This window comes from Rhinoderma darwinii, chromosome 1, assembly GCF_050947455.1.
Source record: "Rhinoderma darwinii isolate aRhiDar2 chromosome 1, aRhiDar2.hap1, whole genome shotgun sequence".
Taxonomy (NCBI): domain Eukaryota; kingdom Metazoa; phylum Chordata; class Amphibia; order Anura; family Rhinodermatidae; genus Rhinoderma; species Rhinoderma darwinii.
This window is the reverse complement of record NC_134687.1, coordinates 271,284,127-271,302,600: the sequence shown is the minus strand read 5'-3', so window position 1 is coordinate 271,302,600 and position 18,474 is coordinate 271,284,127. Positions and strand designations below refer to the sequence as shown.

The 18,474-nt window shown below is 45.6% G+C and overlaps 1 protein-coding gene across 1 annotated transcript in view; it reads right to left on the bottom strand.

Annotated features, from left to right (window-relative positions):
• LOC142741093 (disintegrin and metalloproteinase domain-containing protein 10-like) overlaps nucleotides 1–18,474 on the bottom strand; it is a 115,732-nt gene that overhangs the window by 49,025 nt on the left and 48,233 nt on the right. Inside the window, exon 9 of the mRNA XM_075850492.1 lies at nucleotides 17,677–17,846. Coding sequence (XP_075706607.1) covers nucleotides 17,677–17,846 — 170 coding nt within the window. The remainder of the gene's footprint in view (nucleotides 1–17,676; nucleotides 17,847–18,474) is intronic.

Below are 18,474 nucleotides of genomic sequence, written 5' to 3'. Positions count from 1 at the left end.
CAGGATTGCCTTCATTATGTCTCTGCTTGCCAGCAAGGCCCTGGCGTGGGCGAACCCAATCTTGGAACGACAGGGACCCGAGACCCAAGACTTCCAGGGGTTCGTGCGATTATTCCGTACTGTATTCAAGGAGCCTGGACGAGTCTCGTCGGCAGCCACTGCTATCTTTAACCTTCGCCAGGAGGACGCCTCTGTTGGCGAATACACCATCCAGTTCCGGACCCTGGCAGGAGAACTGTCCTGGAACAATGAGGCCTTGGTAGCATCCTCCTAGCATGGTCTATCGCCCGAGATCAAGGACGAACTTGCTGCTCGAGATCCGCCACCTGTCTTGGACGTCCTGATTCTACTTGCTACTCAAGTGGACATAAGGCTCAGAGAGAGATCTCAAGAAGTTCGACAGGAGAGATGGTTTCCTAGACTGGCGCCCAACTCTTACCTTCTTCTACTGCTCCACCCGAGGTTCCGATGCAGGATGCTACGGCTTAAACTGTCCGTTCAAGAGAAACAGCGCAGGCGCACCTCTGGACTCTGTTTATATTGCGGCCTCGCTGGCCATGTCGTTTGTCTGTGTCCCCAGAAGCCAAAAAACCCCAACACCTAGGATTGGTTGGAGAGACAACCCTGGGCGATACTGCATTTAATAGGGAACTCTCCTCCAAACTGTTCATTCCTGTGACCATCGACGCTGGCGAGAGGCCCCATCCGGTCTCTGCCTACCTGGACTCTAGTTCTGCAGCCAATTTCATCAGCCAAGACCTGGTGGATCTTCTTCCGTTGCCCACTGTTCTGCTGGAAAGGACGTTGATCGTTGCCTCGGTAGATGGACTGCCTTTGCCTGACCCAGTTTTGTCTGCGACCAAGCCGTTAAGACTCCAAGTGGGAGTGTTTCACTCTGAACTCATCTCTCTGTTTGTCCTGCCCAAGGCCGTCAACCCCGTGCTGCTGGGTTTGCCTTGGCTCCGTCTACACACCCCAGTCCTGGATTAGAACTCTGGAGAGGTTCTCCAGTGGAGTCCCAAGTGTCTCGACCGCTGTCTGGTACATATCCATTCGCCCCAGTCTCCTCCTCATCAGTCACTGGCAGGGTTGCCTCCTTGTTACTCTTTGTTCTCAGATGTCTTCAACAAGAAGTAAGCAGAGACATTGCCACTACATCGATCATATGATTGCTCTATCGACTTGATTCCTGATTGGACCCCTCCTCGTGGTAGAGTATACCCTCTCTCCTTGCCTGAGACCCAGTCTATGTCAGCCTACATTAAGGAGAATCTGGAGATGGGCTTCATACGTAAATACTCATCCCCAGCCGGTTTTTCTTTGTCAAAAAGAAGGATGGTTCCCTCCGCCTCTGCATTGACTACCGGGGCCTCAACCAGATCACGGTGAAGAACAGGTACCCATTGCCTTTGATTTCGGAACTGTTTGATCGCATACGGGGGGAAAAAGTTTTTTCTAAACTAGACCTGCGTGGGGCCTACAATTTAATCCGGATTCGTTACAGTGATGAGTGGAAGACTGCATTTAATACGTGTGATGGAAGCTACGAATAGCTGGTGATGCCCTTCGGCCTGTGTAACGCCCCCGCGGTGTTTCAAGAATTTGTCAATGACATTTTTCGTGATCTTCTCTTTGTCTGTGTTGTGGTGTATCTCGATGACATTTTGATTTTTTCCACAGAACTCATCAGAGTCATGTCCGCCAGGTGTTGCTTCGATTAAGGGAGAATCATCTTTATGCCAAGCTGGAGAAGTGCCTGTTTGAAAAGAAGTCTCTACCCTTCCTGGGCTATATCATCTCCGATCAGGGTCTCAAAATGGACTCTGAGAAGGTAAAGGCTGTCCTGGAATGGCCACGCCCCCAAGGCTTAAGGGCCATACAACGCTTCCTGGGATTCGCCAACTTCTACCGGCTGTTCATTCCCAACTTCTCTTCATTGACAGCCTCCATCTCTACCCTCACTAAAAAGGGTATGAATGCCAAGGTGTGGACTCCAGAAAAAGAAGCCGCATTTAAAACCTTAAAAAAGGCATTCACGTCAGCCTCTATTCTTCATCACCCTGATGTATCCCTACAGTTTTCATTAGAGGTGGACGCTTCCTCTGTTGGTGCCGGTGCACTTTTGTTCCAGAGAGGTTCAAAAGGCAAGACTGTGGTGTGTGGCTACTATTCTAAGCTGTTTTCTCCTGCAGAGCGCAACTATTCGATTGGTGATCAGGAGTTACTGGCCATCAAGCTGGCCCTGCGGGAGTGGAGACACCTACTGGAAGGCGCAGCTCATCCTATCCTGGTCTTCACGGACCACAAGAACCTGACCTTTCTACAGACGGCTCAACGGCTAAATCCTCGTCAAGCCCGGTGGTCGATGTTCTTTGCTCGGTTCTGGTTTGAACGCCACTATCGTCCCGCCGACAAGAATGTGAGGGTCGATGCCTTGTCTATGTCGTTTTGAAACAGAGGACACTGTGGAGTACCCACAGAATATTATTAATCCTTCCTGCATCTTCTCTGTTAACCCTCTGCAAGTTAGAGACATTCCTCCGGGAAGGACTTTGTACGTCTGGAAGACAGAGGAAGAATCCTTCGCTGGGGTCACAGTTCCAAGCTGGCAGGTCACGCGGGTGCCTGTAAGACCCGAGACCTAATTGCCCATCAGTTCTGGTGGCCCACGCTGCCCAAAGACATCATGGACTTTGTCTCCTCCTGTAGGGTATGCACAGCAAACAAAGTTGCCCACTCCAGACCAGCCGGTCTGCTCCAATCACTACATGTGCCCGATGCCCCCTGGCAGCATGTTGCTATGGACACAGATCTGCCTCTCTCTGCAGGATTTAGTGTGATCTCGGTGGTGGTGGATCAATTTTCTAAAATGGCTCATTTTGTTCCCCTGACTGGCCTGCCTTCTGCTGCTCGACTAGCCGACCTCTTCGTGCAACACATCTTCCATCCGCACGGCTTGCCCCTGCATATTGTCTCGGATCAAGGGGTCCAGTTCACCTCGAAGTTCTGGAGAGTACTCTGCGGTCTCCTCGGTGTAAAGTTGGACTTCTGCTCGGCCTATCATCCCCAGTCCAATGGTCAAGTCGGGAGGGTTAACCAGATTATGGAGAACTATCTGCGGCACTTTGTGTCCAGGTGGCATGATGACTGGGTGCAGCTAGTCCCGTGGGCTGAGTTCTCCTTTAATAACCATACTAGTGAGTCCACCACCTCCAGTCTGTATATCATCTACGGCCAACATCCTCGAATACCACTTCCTGTCTCTACTATGTTTCAGGTGCCTGCAGCTGACTCTAATTCAGGGACTTTCTGCAGATATGGCAACAGACCCGATCTTCTATTCTGCTGGCGGTGGACCGTATGAAGAGAAAGGCAGACACTAGAAGACGAGAGACTCCTCAGTTTCTTCCAGGTACGAAGGTCTGGCTGTCTTCCAGGAATATCTGGCTGAGGGTGCTGTCCTGCAAGTTTGCTCCCAAGTTCCCCGGACCCTTCGAGATCCTGCTACAGATTAACCCTGTGTCTTACAAGCTTCGACTGCCTCCTACCCTCAAGATCCCTAACTCCTTCCATGTCTCCCTGCTGAAGCTCATGGTCCTGATCTGTTACTCCAGGACTCCCAGTTCCGCAGTGGCTCCTGGCGGCTCGTCAGGGACTTTCGAAGTAAGGGAGATCCTGGCCACCAAGAAAGTGGGAGGAAGGACGTTTTATTTGGTGGATTGGAGGGGATTCTGTCCAGAAGAGAGGTCTTGGGAGCAAGAGGAGAACATCGATGCCCCTGTCCTCTTGAAGAAGTTTCTCTCCCACTCTGGTCCAAAGAAGAGGGGGCATAAGAGGGGGGATACTGTAACGTCTATGGCCGCGGCCCGTCATTCTGACTTACCCTCCAACGGCCGCAGCCATGGACACGTGAGTTCCCTGCAGCATCTTCCTCTTGTGAGATGCCGGCACTCACTTCCTGGATCTGAGACTGTCTCCCCAGGGCCCGCGCGTGCACGGCCTTAAAGGGCCAGTGCGCACACAATTGCAGGAAATCTGCAATCAAGTCCAGAGTGCTGCTGGACTATAAAAAGGGCTCTGCCCTCTTTATCAGTGCCTGAGCGTTGTTGTGTACCTAAAGTTTGTCTTGCAAATAGTCTCCTAGTGTTTTCCAGTTCCCAGTGTTACCCGTTCCTGCTGCTTGTACCCTGTATCCTGTGCTACTGTGCTACCATGCCTCTGTGCCGTCTATAGTCTAAGTCAAGTTGTGTCTTCCACTGCATCTATGTCACACCCCGCCGGGTGTCCGTCTACTGCCGGAGCCTTATCTTCAGCCTGAATCACCGCTACTGTCTGCATTGCCTCAGGTACCCTTTCTGGACTATAGACTTTGTACTGTACTTGTTTGGCCAGCTGCTATCCCGCTACACGGTACGGCCCAGTCGGTCCACACCCCGCACTGTGACAGTAACTATTTTGTGTGGTATTACTATCAATTTTACAAGCAGATACATTTACATTTAGAAAAATACTAATTTGTGCAAATTTTCTCAAAATCTTGGTGTTTTTCCACAAATAAATACTGAATTTATCGACTAAATTTTTCCACTAACATAAAGTACAATATGTCACAAGAAAACAATCTCAGAATCGTTTGGATAGGTAAAAGCATTCCAAAGTTATTACAACATAAAGTAACATGTCAGATTTGAAAAAATCGGCTGTGTCCACAAGGCCAAAACAGGCTGTGTCCTGAAGGGGTTAAAGGTGCAAAAGCACTCCAACATTCGTAAAGTAAGGAAATACCCCATATGTGGTCATAAACTACTATTTGGACAGACGGCAGGGCTCAGAAGGGAAGGAGAGCCATTTGACTTGTGGAGCTCAAATTTTGCTGAATTGTTTTTGGGTGCCATGTTGCATTTGCAAAGCCCCTTAGGGACCAAAACAGTAGAAACCCCCAAAAGTGACTGCACTTGGTAAACTCCACCCCTTAAGAAATCTATCTGGTGTATAAATCTATCTAGGGGTGTAGTTTGCATTTAGAACCCACAGGTCTTTTGCAGAAATTATTGGAATTAGGCCATGAAAATTAAAATCTCAATTTTTCCCACTAAAAGGGCTTTTATTTTTCCATTTTCACAAGGCATAAAAAGAGAAAAAGCATCCTAACATTTGTAAACCAATTTCTCTCATTTATGGAAACATAGCATTAACATTACCATTACCGAGTATGATAATACCCCATGTGTGGCCATAAACTGCTGTTTGGACACACGGCAGGGCTCAGGAAAGCACTATTTGGCTTGCAGATTTTGCTGTATTGGTTTTTGGACGCCAATGTCGCATTTGCAGTGCCCCTGAGAAACCAGTACAGTGGAAACTCCTTAAAAATTTACTCCATTTTGGAAATTACACCCCTCAGGGCACTCATCTAGGGGTACAAGGGGTAATAAGAGAAACAAAATTCCACACAATTTGTTAGTCAATTTCTCCCAAATATGGCAGTACCTCATATGTGGCCCTAAACTGCTGTTTAGACATACAGCAGGACGCTTTTGGAGTGAAAATATTTCTGGATTGGTGTTCGAGCACCATGTCGCAATTGCAAAGCCCCTGATGCATCAGAGTATAGTGGAGACCCCCGAGAAGTGACCCCAATTATGAAACTACTCCCCTCAAGTCATTTATCATTTGCCTGGACATATGACAGGGATCAGGAGTGAAACAGCACCATGCGCATTTGAGGCCAATTTTGGTGATTTTCACAGCATTGACCAACAATTGCAGGGCTCTGAGGTCAAATAGTAAAAACCCCAAGTGACCCCCCCTCCCCATTTTGGAAACTACACGCCTTAAGGCATTTTTTAAGGGGTTTAGTGAGCGTTTTGACCCAGGGCCCGACTGGGACTTAAAATTAGCTCTGGCATTTTTAAGCACACAAGCCCACTGAAGGCCATACGCAGCCGCCAGTGTTGGGCTGGAGTACATGGGACCACCTTTCAGCTATACAAGTCATGGGGAGATTTATTAAAACAGGTGTAAATGAAAAAAGGAATAGCTCCAATTTCAACTAATCCACTGCTCTTCCAAGAGAATAATGAACATGATCATTATTCTAGAGGATTTTATTTTTTCGGATCAGAAAAAAATTCAAGCAGACTTAATTCCGCTGCATGTAAATGGGGTATAAAATAGTCCATTCACTTGTAATGGATGCCGAATGTTAGTGGGTATGAAAGGGATTTAGGTGTGGAATCAGGGACTTAATCCTAATCAAATCCTGATTGCGTGATCATGGCCTAATACTGATGTATAAAGATTGCAAATTATACCATTACACAATGCTAAAATATCACCATACTGTAACTAAATAATATTATTTCAATTTTATATTCAGCCATATACACACGCACTCACATGCTGGACACATGACGCACAGATGCAACCCTCAAGCTGGACACATGCTGCATTTGTGCCACTCACACCTAGGACACATGTGCACGCACACCACCCACACCTAGAACACATGCGCACGCAAACCACTAACACCTAGGACACATGCGCCCGCACACCACTCACACCTAGTACACATGCACACGTACACCTAAAGACACATGCGCACGCACACCACTTATACCTAGAACACATCCCCCGCTCACACCGAGTACATATGCCGCACATGCACCACTCACACATAGGACACATGCACATGAACACCACTCATACCTAGGATAAATCCTCCACTATCGCCACTCACATCTAAGACATATTCCGCATGTTGTTACCCACAACACGGACACATGTTGAACACGCACTATTCACAATTGAGATGCTGCATCACACCACTCACATACTAGACACATACCACTCACACACTAGACACGTACCACACACTAGACACATACCGCACACACTACTTACACTAGATACATACCGCACACACCACACAAATGCTAAACACATACCTCACATATCACTTACACACTAGACCTATACCACACATACCACTCACACTCACATTGAAAACAACACGCATACAAATGCCACTTATACATTAGAAGACACAAAAATCACACAAATTGCATATTTCACTCATACAATTGACACTACACTGTGTCAAATACACTGTTAACACTACATCAACGAGTCACACTACAAAAATTAATCCAACACTTAACTCACATTGCTATATTGACCTGCTTTCTTTTGTATACTGCAGATTCTTGGGCACTGGCATGCAGGATGCTGGCAGTACATAGGCATCTATACCTTAGATGCCTCTCCACCACTATGCCCCGTCCATGTGCCCACAAAGCCACGCCCCTTTTACAAAGGTCCTCCCACCTGTGGCTCAAATTATCCATAACCTGATGCTCACCCTTTTAACATTATAGCTCCTCCTATCTACAGTATCTGGACCCCCTCCCCTCCCTCAAGCAGGTTGCTTGCAGATACTGTATGCATCACCCCTGTCCTTTACACTCACTTATGCCCCCCTACCCCCCATATTGTAGAAGGCTGCTTGCAGCTTACATGAATCTGAAGCTAATTAAAAAAAAATAAACCTGCTGGCGCTACAGCCATCAGCAACTCACCTGGCAGGGGCTGGAGTCCACTTCTCCTCGGCAGTCAGACTGAAGCTGTGCTCAGGGGGCTGTAGAAAGAGCAAGCCCACCACTGATTGGCTGATGCTCAGCCAACCAGCGTTAGGTTTGATTTGTACATGCAGACTGGGCAGGTACTGTTTCTCCTTTTCCTCTGCCAGAGATGTGCGCTAATGAGCGACATATCAGTCCAGAAAACAAGTTTAGAGCGGATTAGCTGTGGCTCGGCCAACAAGCACGATACTTCATTTCTGCAGTGCTCATTCCCGTTATTGCAGAGTACACAGCAATAAATCTCAGAAAGATGTCGTTTTAAACACCAGGAGGCAGCAGTTATTGTAATGTTGTTACTTGTGTTCACCACTGTCCGTAGGGCCGATTCTATCTTTTCTCCTGCCTGAGGCGAAAATTGAAATGGCGCCCCCCAGATTTTGATTGACATCTCACAACTCTTGCGGATGCACCATTGCCTTGTACTGGCATACGCGGTGCAGCCAGGCTAAATATATTAGTTCATACACTGCACCTCTAATTATAATAGCACCATACACCATGTCCCTGATTATAATAGCACCATACACTGTGTCCCTGATTATAATAGCTCCATACACTGTGCCCCTGATTATAATAGCACTATACACTGTGTCACACACACACACACACACACACACACACACGCACGCACACACACACACACACACACACACACACATTGCTCCCCGTAGATAGTGCCACCATAGAGCCCCCTGTAAATATTGCCCTCATAGAGCCCCCTGTAGATAGTGCCCTACATATAGCCCCCTTTAAATAGCTCCCCACATATAGCCCCCCTGTATATGGTGTCCCACATATAGTTCCCCTGTAGATAGTGACCCACATATAGCCTCATTTGTAGATTGTGCCCAACATATAGCGCCCCCTGTATATAGTGTTCACATGTAGCCCCCCCTGTAGATAGTGTTCCACATATAGCCTCCCCTATAGATTGTGCCCCACATATAGCCTCCCCTGTATATAGTGTCCCACATATAGCCCCCCTGTAGATAGTGCCCCACATACAGCCCCCCTGTATACGGTTTCCCACATATAGCCCCCCTGTATATGGTGTCCCACATATAGCCCCCCTGTAGATAGTGACCCACATATAGCCTCCCCTGTAGATTGTGCCCCACATATAGCTCCCCCTGTATATAGTGCCCTATATATAGCCCCCCCTTAGTGTGCCACATATTGCACCCACTGTAGATAGTGTCCCACATATAGCCTTCCCTGTAGATAGTGCCCCACATATAGACTATCCTGTAGATAGTGCCCCATATATAGCCTTCCCTGTAGATTGTGCCTCAAAAATAGCTCCCCCTGTATATTTTGCCCCGCATTTAGCCCCCTTAGTGTCCCACATATAGCCCCCTGTAGACTGTGCCCCACATATAGCCTCCCCTGTAGATAGTGTCTTACATATAGCCCCCCTGTATAAAATGCCACTCAAACATTTAAGTGAAAAAAAAACCTTTACATTCTCACCTTGATCCCATTCCCACGCCGTCCTGTGTCAATGCAGGCCTGGCCTCTTATGAACAGGTCTGATGGGGCTGAATGACTGTGTTGATTGGCTATTATGATGCTGATTGGCAGGGCAGAATGACTTGCCCCGCCAATCAGCGCCTTTCAACAACGTAACAGATGCAATGACGTCATTGCGCCACTAGCATCATTGAAAGGCGCTGATTGGCAGGGCAAGTCATTCTGCCCTGCCAATTTGCATCATTGTAACGCAGGTACAATTAGTGCAGGAAGGGGTGGCACTGTCCGACACTGTCCGACACAGATTGTATGGGCAGCCAGCAGGCAGCCCATTGTTCACCGGCCAATCTGGCATTTGCCCACTGGTGTTCCTCCATTAAAAATTAGTGTGCAGCAGATGGTGCAAAGTGAAAATTGCAATTTTCCACTGATATGCCATTTTAGTGCGCAATATCTAATGCCTAGCTTGTGCCACTGAAGACAAATACCTCAAGCTGTTAAGCAAGTTCTCCTCGATAAGGAAATGCCATGTATGTGGACATAAACTGCTGTTTGGGCACAGTGTAGATCTCAGAAGGGAGGGAGCGCCATTTGGTTTTTGAAGCGCAGATTTAGCTTGGTAGTAGTTCTGTTTGGGGTTTTACTGGTATTTCCAGTTTATAATGTGGGGGCATATGTAATCTTTAAGCGATTCTGGCATTGCTTGTTTTTTTTTTTTTTTATTACGGTTCACAGTGCGTTAAAAATAATGTCATAGTTTCATAGTTCGGGTCGTTAGGAATGCGGCAATACTAAATATGTATACTTTTTTGATTGTTTTAATTTTTTTACTATAATAAAAGACTTATTGTGGAAGAAAGGTGATTTTATTAACTTATTAAACTTTATTTTGACCGACTAAGGGAACTGTAAGGCCAGTATCACTAATACATAGTTAGTTAGTTAGTTAGTACGGCTGAAAAAAGACACATGTCCATCAAGTTCAACCAAGGGAAGGGAAAAGGGAAGGAAAAATTTCTACACATAGGAGCTAATATTTTTTTGTTCTAGGAAATTATCTAACCCTTTTTTAAAGCCATCTACTGTCCCTGCTGTGACCAGCTCCTGCGGTAGGCTATTCCATAAATTCACCGTTCTTACTGTAAAGAAGCCTTGTCGCCTCTGCAGCTTGAACCTTTTTTTCTCCAGACGGAGGGAGTGCCCCCTTGTTTTTTGAGCGGGTTTTACAAGGAACAGGATATCACCATATTTTTTGTATGTGCCATTAATATATTTATATAAGTTAATCATGTCCCCCCTTAGTCGTCTTTTTTCAAGGCTAAATAGGTTTAATTCTTTCAATCTTTCCTCATAACTTAAATTCTCCATGCCCCTTATTAGCTTCGTTGCTCTTCTTTGTATTTTTTCCAACTCCAGGGCATCCTTTCTATGAACTGGAGCCCAGAACTGAACTGCATATTCTAGATGAGGCCTCACTAATGCTTTGTAAAGTGGCATTATTACATCCCTGTCCCGCGAGTCCATGCCTCTTTTAATACACGACAATATCCTGCTGGCCTTTGAAGCAGCTGATTGACACTGCATGCTGTTATTGAGTTTATGATTTACAAGTACACCCAGATCCTTCTCAACAAGTGAATCCGCCAGTGTAGCGCCCCCTAGGACATATGATGCATGCAGGTTGTTGGTACCCAGATGCATAACTTTACATTTATCTACATTAAACTTCATTTGCCAAGTGGACGCCCAAACACTTAGTTTGTTTAAATCTGCCTGTAATTCATGAACATCTTCCATAGTCTGAACTATATTACATAGCTTGGTGTCATCTGCAAAAATAGAAATAGTGCTATTAATCCCTTCCTCTATATCATTAATAAATAAGTTGAATAATAGTGGTCCCAGCACTGAACCCTGGGGTACACCACTTATAACCGGTGACCATTCAGAGAAGGAATCATTGACCACAACTCTCTGGATACGGTCCTTGAGCCAATTCTCAATCCAATTACAAACTATATTTTCTAAACCTATAGTCCTTAATTTACCCATTAGGCGTCTATGGGGGACAGTGTCAAATGCCTTTGCAAAGTCCAAAAACACTAAATCCACAGCGGCCCCTCTGTCTAGACTTCTGCTCACCTCTTCATAAAAACAGATTAGGTTAGTTTGACAACTTCTGTCCTTAGTAAAACCGTGCTGGCTGTCACTTATAATGCTATTTATTGTCACATAATCCTGTATATAGTCCCTCAATAGCCCCTCAAACATTTTCCCCACGATGGATGTTAAGCTTACTGGTCTATAATTACCCGGGGAAGACCTAGAGCCCTTTTTGAAAATAGGCACCACATTTGCCCTGCGTCAGTCCCTTGGCACTATACCAGTCACTAGAGATTCTCTGAATATTATGAAAAGGGGGACAGAAATAACTGAACTAAGCTCTTTGAGAATTCTAGGGTGTAACCCATCTGGTCCCGGAGCCTTGTGCACATTTATTTTATTTAATTTAGCTTGGACCATATCTACATTCATCCAATTCAGTATATCAACTGATATATTAACAGCACTGGCACCGGCTACATCAGCTGCTCTTTCTTCTGTTGTATATACAGAGCTAAAGAACCCATTTAGTAACTCTGCCTTCTCTTGATCCCCTGTGATCAACTCCCCATTACCATTATCTAGGGGTCCTACATGTTCAGACCTTGGCTTTTTTGCATTTATATGCTTGAAGAATTTTTTAGGATTTGTTTTACTATCCTTGGCCACCTGCCTTTCATTTTGTATTTTTGCTAATTTTATTACATTTTTACAGATTTTATTAAGCTCTTTATATTTGAGAAAGGCTACAGCTGTACCCTCAGATTTGTATTTTTTAAATGCCCTTTTTTTGCCATGTATTGCCCCTTTCACAGAAGGTGTAAGCCATGTGGGGTTTAATTTGAGTCGTTTATACTTATTACCTGTAGGAATAAATTTTGCACTATAATAACTCAAAGTAGATTTGAAAATCTCCCATTTATCATTTGTTCCATTATTTGACATTAGTTCTTGCCAGTCTATATCCTGAATTGCAGCCCTCATCCTGGGGAAATTGGCTTTCTTAAAATTAAATGTTTTTGCCCTCCCAGCCTGCGTTTGTTTTTTACAGTATAGGTAAAATGTAACTATATTGTGATCACTGTTACCGAGGTTTTCACGAACATTGACATTCCCAACAAGATCTGCATTATTAGAAATGACCAGATCCAACAGAGCTTCACCTCTAGTCGGGTCTTCCACAAACTGGCCCATAAAATTTTCCTGCAACAGGTTGAGGAAATGTCTCCCCTTTGCAGTTGAAGCCGAACCATGACACCAATTAATATCCCGGAAATTAAAATCTCCCATTATCACTACAGTACCCGCCTGTGCAGCCCGCTCCATCTGTTTATATATCTGACCTTCCATCTCCTCAGTTATATTGGGGGGTCTATAAATTACACCAAAAGTAATTTTTTCAGTGTTTACCTCCCTTTCTAGTTCCACCCACAAGGTTTCAACCTCCTCACAGTCTTCACCCACTATTGTCTCTTTCACACTCGCCTTCATATCACTTCTCACATACAGACATACACCACCACCTTTCCTATTTGTCCTGTCTTTACGAAAAAGTGTAAAACCCTGTAGATTTACAGCCCAGTCATGTGAAGAGTCCAGCCATGTTTCAGCAACACCAACTATATCTATATTTTCTTCCAGTATCAAGGCCTCCAGCTCCCCCATTTTGCTTGCTAGACTTCTGGCATTTGTGAACATACACTTTAACTTGCCTGTCAGTTTTTCACTTTTATTATCAGAAATGTGATTTGACATTAATCGGTCCTTTTTATTTACACTGATGTTTTGTAACGAAAGGATCTCCTTATCTTGTTGTCTAGTCCTCTCCCCACATTCTGTTTCTCCCCCCACCAATATAGTCTGACCCCTCTCTAACCTGGCTACCCCTTTTTTTTCTACATTGACCTCCCTCCTCAGCCCTAGTTTAAATACTCCGCCACCCCAGCTAGAATTCTCTCCCCCAGCACAGCGGACCCCCTTCCATTTAGGTGCAAATCATCTGCAGAATACAGTTTGTACCCCAATGAAAAGTCAGCCCAGTGCTCTAGGAACCCAAATCCTTCTCCTCTACACCAAGACTTCAGCCATGCATTTAACTCCCTAAGCTCCCGCTGTCTTTCCTGTGATGCGCATGGCACAGGCAGTATTCCTGAGAATACAACCTTGGAGGTCCTTCCCTTCAGCTTGTAGCCTAGTTCTTTAAAATTATTCTTAAGGCTCCTCCACCTACCATTTATTCTGTCGTTGGTACCGACATGGACCACGACAGCTGGATCATCACCAGCCCCTCCCAGCAATTTGTCCACCCGTTCCACCACATGCCGAACCCTGGCACCAGGGAGACAGCAAACCATTCGGTTGAGGTGGTCTTGGCGACAAATAATTCTATCCGTCTTCCTGATTATAGAATCCCCTACGACTATCAATTGTCTTGGCTTACCTGCATTACTATCCCGCCGACTACTAGCTGGGCTGTTCTCCCGGCTGTTAGGGAGATCAGTATCCACTAGGGCTGCCATTTCTGAGACTGACACCCTTGCATCATCACCCAACTTGGCAATTTTGCCTGGAATGTCAGAAACCGGATCGGCCTTCCTTGTCTTTGACCCCTTTCTACTGCCCCTAACTACATTAACCCAGCTACTTACCTGATCCTGCTCACCCATGTCTTCACCCTCCAGTTGTAACCCACTAACTGCATGCTCTGTGAGCAGCAAGCTCCGTTCAAAATTGTCTATCTCTACTCTAATACATTGGACTAGCAACGTAGTGCAATGCATTAGAACTGTCAGTGTCACACTAACAGCAAGCCTATTAGGTCCTTCCTCTGCCACGGCCTAATAGGCTTCTGTACTTGGCAGACCAAGAGGCCATTGTTAGGCCTCCGGTTGCCATAGCAACAAACCACCTATACCACCTTTTGACCGCGGCATCTATAGGGTTATTGTCAGGGATGCATTAGAGCTGTCAGTGTCACCATCAATCAGGGGCGTAGCTAGGGGGGGGGCAGGTGGGGCATGTGCCCCGGGCGCAACTTAGAGGGGGGCGTCAGCGCGACCTCCTCCTGCACTATAATTGTACCTGTGTCTATAGGACACAGGTACAATTAGAAGCAATGAATGACCAGGCACGTTCCGTTTGCATCAGTGAAGCGACTGGTACCTTTTGTACCAGTGAAGCTTCCGTCGATGAAGGCGCTGAGTGACGGGGAAAGTCATCCTGCCCAGCCAATCAGCGCCTTTCATAGACGCTGCGTTCAACCCCCAGGAGACCTGCGCAGAAGAGAGCAGGTCTCCATGGCTGCCGGACGGCGTGGGAGCAGGATTAAGGTGAGTTTGAATAGTTGTTTTTTTTTTAAATTGTAATAAAAGTGTGTGCCATTATCTACAGGGGAACTTTATCTACACGGGAGGGGGGGGGCTTTATCTACAAGGGGGACTTTATCTACAGGGGGCTTTATCTACACGCAGGGGGCTTTATCTACAGGGGGGTGTCTATCTACATGGGGGGCTATATACTGGGGTGGGCTATCTATTGAGCACCATATACAGGGGTGGGCTATAGCTACAGGGGGGGCTATATATTATATAGCCCCCCTGTAGATATAGCCCACCCCTGTATATAGAGCTCCACGGGGGGCTTTATCTACGGGGGGTGTCTATCTAAAGGTGGGGCTATATACTGGGGTGGGCTATCTATGGAGCACCATATACAGGGGTGGGCTATAGCTACAGGGGGGGTTATATAGTATATAGCCCCCCTGTAGATATAGCCCACCCGTGTATATAGAGCTCCATAGATCGCCCACCCCTGTAGATATAGCCCACCAATGTAGATATAGTCCCCCTGTAGATATAGCCCACCCCTGTAGATATAGTCCCCCTGTAGATATAGCCCACCCCTGTAGATATAGCCCACCCCTGTAGATATAGCCCACCCCTGTAGATATAGTCCCCCTGTAGATATAGCCCACCCCTGTATATAGTCCCCCTGTAGATATAGCCCACCCCTGTATATAGTTTCCCACAAATAGCTCCCCCTATAGTGCTCCACAGAAAGCCCACCCCTATATATAGCCCCCCTGTACATATAGTCCACCCCTGTATATAGTGCTCCACAGATAGCCCACCCCTGTATATAGTATATACAGGGGTGGGCTATCTGTGGAGCACTATATACAGGGGTGGACTATCTAGTGGAGCACTATATACAGGGGTGGACTATATGTACTGGGGGGCTATATACAGGGGTGGGCTATCTGTGAAACACTATATACAGGGTTGGACTATATGTGGAGCACTATATACAGGGGTGGACTATATGTGGAGCACTATATACAGGTGTGGGCTATATCTACAGGGGGCTACATACAGGGTTGGGCTATATCTACAAGGGGGCTATATACAGGGGTGGGCTATCTGTGGAGCACTTTATACAGGGGTGGGCTATATCTACAGGGGGCTATATACAGGGTTGGGTTATACGTGGAGCACTATATACAGGGCTGGGCTATATCTACAGGGGACTATATACAGGGGTGGGCTATCTGTAGAGCACTATAGGGGGAGTTATTTGTGGGACACTATATACAGGGCTGGGCTATATGGCAGACACTATCTACAGGGGGCTCTATGGCAGACACAATCTACAGGGGTCACGGTGTGTGTGGGACACGGTGTATGGTGCTATTATAATTAGAGGTGCAGTGTATGGCGCTATTATATTTAGGGGCGTAGTGTGTGGTATAATGAGAACTTTATCTTTATTTATAGGTGCAGAAATGTTGGAAAAGTGAGAAGCTGAAAACATGTGAGCGGCAAACTGCAGAAATGGGCTGTGATCAGGAGAAGTCATCATAGAGGTCTGGAGAAAAAGAACTAGAATCTGAGACGTCACCAGTGAGTCACTTAATGTAAATGTTTATTCTGCCTCTAATCAGTACTGTAGTCACTGTATGATCTGCAGCGAGATGATTATGATAGGATTTATTTTTTGTGAAACAGCATCTCCCAGGATATCCTTACCATTGTTCGGGCCATGCTGGGAGCTGTAGTTTTACACTGTACAAACCTATATGGCAGGGGTTGCACTAAATTGAGCTGTATTTGTGCTGGGGCTGTATTTTTGTACTGAGCTTGGTTCTGGTGTTGTGTATAGAACTATATTGCTTGTAAAATGTACAAATGTTTTTATGCTCGCGTTACATAAAAATAAATGACACGTCGATTGGTAGAGAAAACAAACATGGTGAGGGGGAAGGAGATGTCGGGAAAGAGGCTGGGGGGGGGGGCGCCAAACTGAATCTTTGCCCCGGGTGCTGGAAAACCTAGCTACGCCTCTGCCATCAATAACCTGACGAGACGCGGGGGTGTCAATCGTCCAAAAAACACCTAGATGCCGCGGTCACTTTTGACAGTGGCATCAAAGGGGTTAATGGCAGGGATCGGAGCTAGCTCCGGTGCCTGCTGTTACAGCAGGGTGTCAGCTGAGCGCCGTGCCATCACAGCCACGTACAGTTACATGCTGTTGTGTTAAGTACTAAACGGCAATGACGTAACTGCACGTGGCATGTCGTTAAGGGGTTAAGGCCTTTTTAGGCCTTGTCATTATGGGCTTAAAGGGGTTTTCCCATAAGGGACCTTTATGGCATATCCACAGGATATGCCATATTTGTCAGATAGATAATGGTCCCACATAATAGTAGCGCAAGTTTAGGTTAAAGTCATGTTTACACAGCATATTTTCCAATGTATTTCGGAAAGTAAAACACTGATATTACGCTCCAAAATATGCCTCCAAACAGCTTCCCATTGATTTCAATTGTAAATACGCTGTGTAGTTCATGTGAGGTCTACAATTAAGCCGCTGAAATAAAAGCCACAGCATTAAAAAATGCTTTGGAAAAAAGAAGTGACATTTCATTTGTTAATAAGTTTTATGAGCTTATTTTTCCCATTGAAGCAAAACACCCTCCAAAATTACGCCTCACAATACGCTTTAAATTCGCTTGGAAAATTGAAAAACGCTTTGAAAATACGCTGGCAGGCTCCTCGATTTGAGGCTGTTTTCTCTTGAAATCAGCCCAGTATTTTTCAGCCTGAACATATGCCGTGTGAACACAGGCCTAATACATAATCTTTAAGGCTGGGTTCACACGACCTATTTTCAGACGTAAACGAGGCGTATTATGCCTCATTTTACGTCTGAAAATAGGGCTACAATACGTCGGCAAACATCTGCCCATTCATTTGAATGGGTTTGCCGACGTACTGTGCAGACGACCTGTAATTTACGCGTCGTCGTTTGACAGCTGTCAAACGACGACGCGTAAATTGACTGCCTCGGCAAAGAAGTGCAGGGCACTTCTTTGCAACGTAATTTGAGCCGTTCTTCATTGAAGTCAATGAAGAGCAGCTCAAGATTTACGAGCGTCACAGACAAGATAAGTTTTTTTTATACTTACAGGAGAGCCCAAGCTGTGTCCAAATTCATGTGCCAGAGTAATATGGATAAGTCTTGGTGGCAAATATTGTCCATACTTTTGTATTGTTACTATTCCAGTATTTAGGGATCCCTCAGTGTCAGGTGCGTCTTTTAATTTGGAAAACTTAGAGCATATACCTCCATTATTTCCTGTGAAAACATTATTCATTTAATTAAAAATCTTCAGAATTACTGTCTATGAATTTTAAAAAATGTCGGCAGATGCTCATATGCTCCCTCGCTGGTCTTTGTTTACATGCCAACAGTGATCAGCTATTGGCTACAGTGGTCATGTGGGCACGTCATCTTTGCTGGTATGTAAATGAAGATCAGCAGGTGTCTATAACATCACGCTGGAGTATTGGGAGATTTAACCGGTGAGTAATATTATTTTTTTTAATCTTAGTACATATTCTGCCGCCACTTTTTTTTTTTTTGTAGTAGACAATCCCTACAAATTTTATGGTTATAAGGGTTATAAGAAGGATTGTTCACATGGCCAGGTGATATATATACATTCATACAGGTCCTTCTCAATGCACTCATGGTGTCACACTCTAATCAGCTAATCAACACAAAACACCTGCAAAGGTTTCCTAAGCCTTTAAATCGTCCAACAGTCTGGTTCAGTAGGCTACACAATCATGGGGAAGACTGCTGACTTGACAGTTGTCCAGAAGACAGTCATTGACACCCTCCACAAGGAGGGTAAGCCAAAAAAAGGGACATGAAGAAGCTGGCTGTTCACAGAGTGCTGTATCCAAGCATATTAATGGAA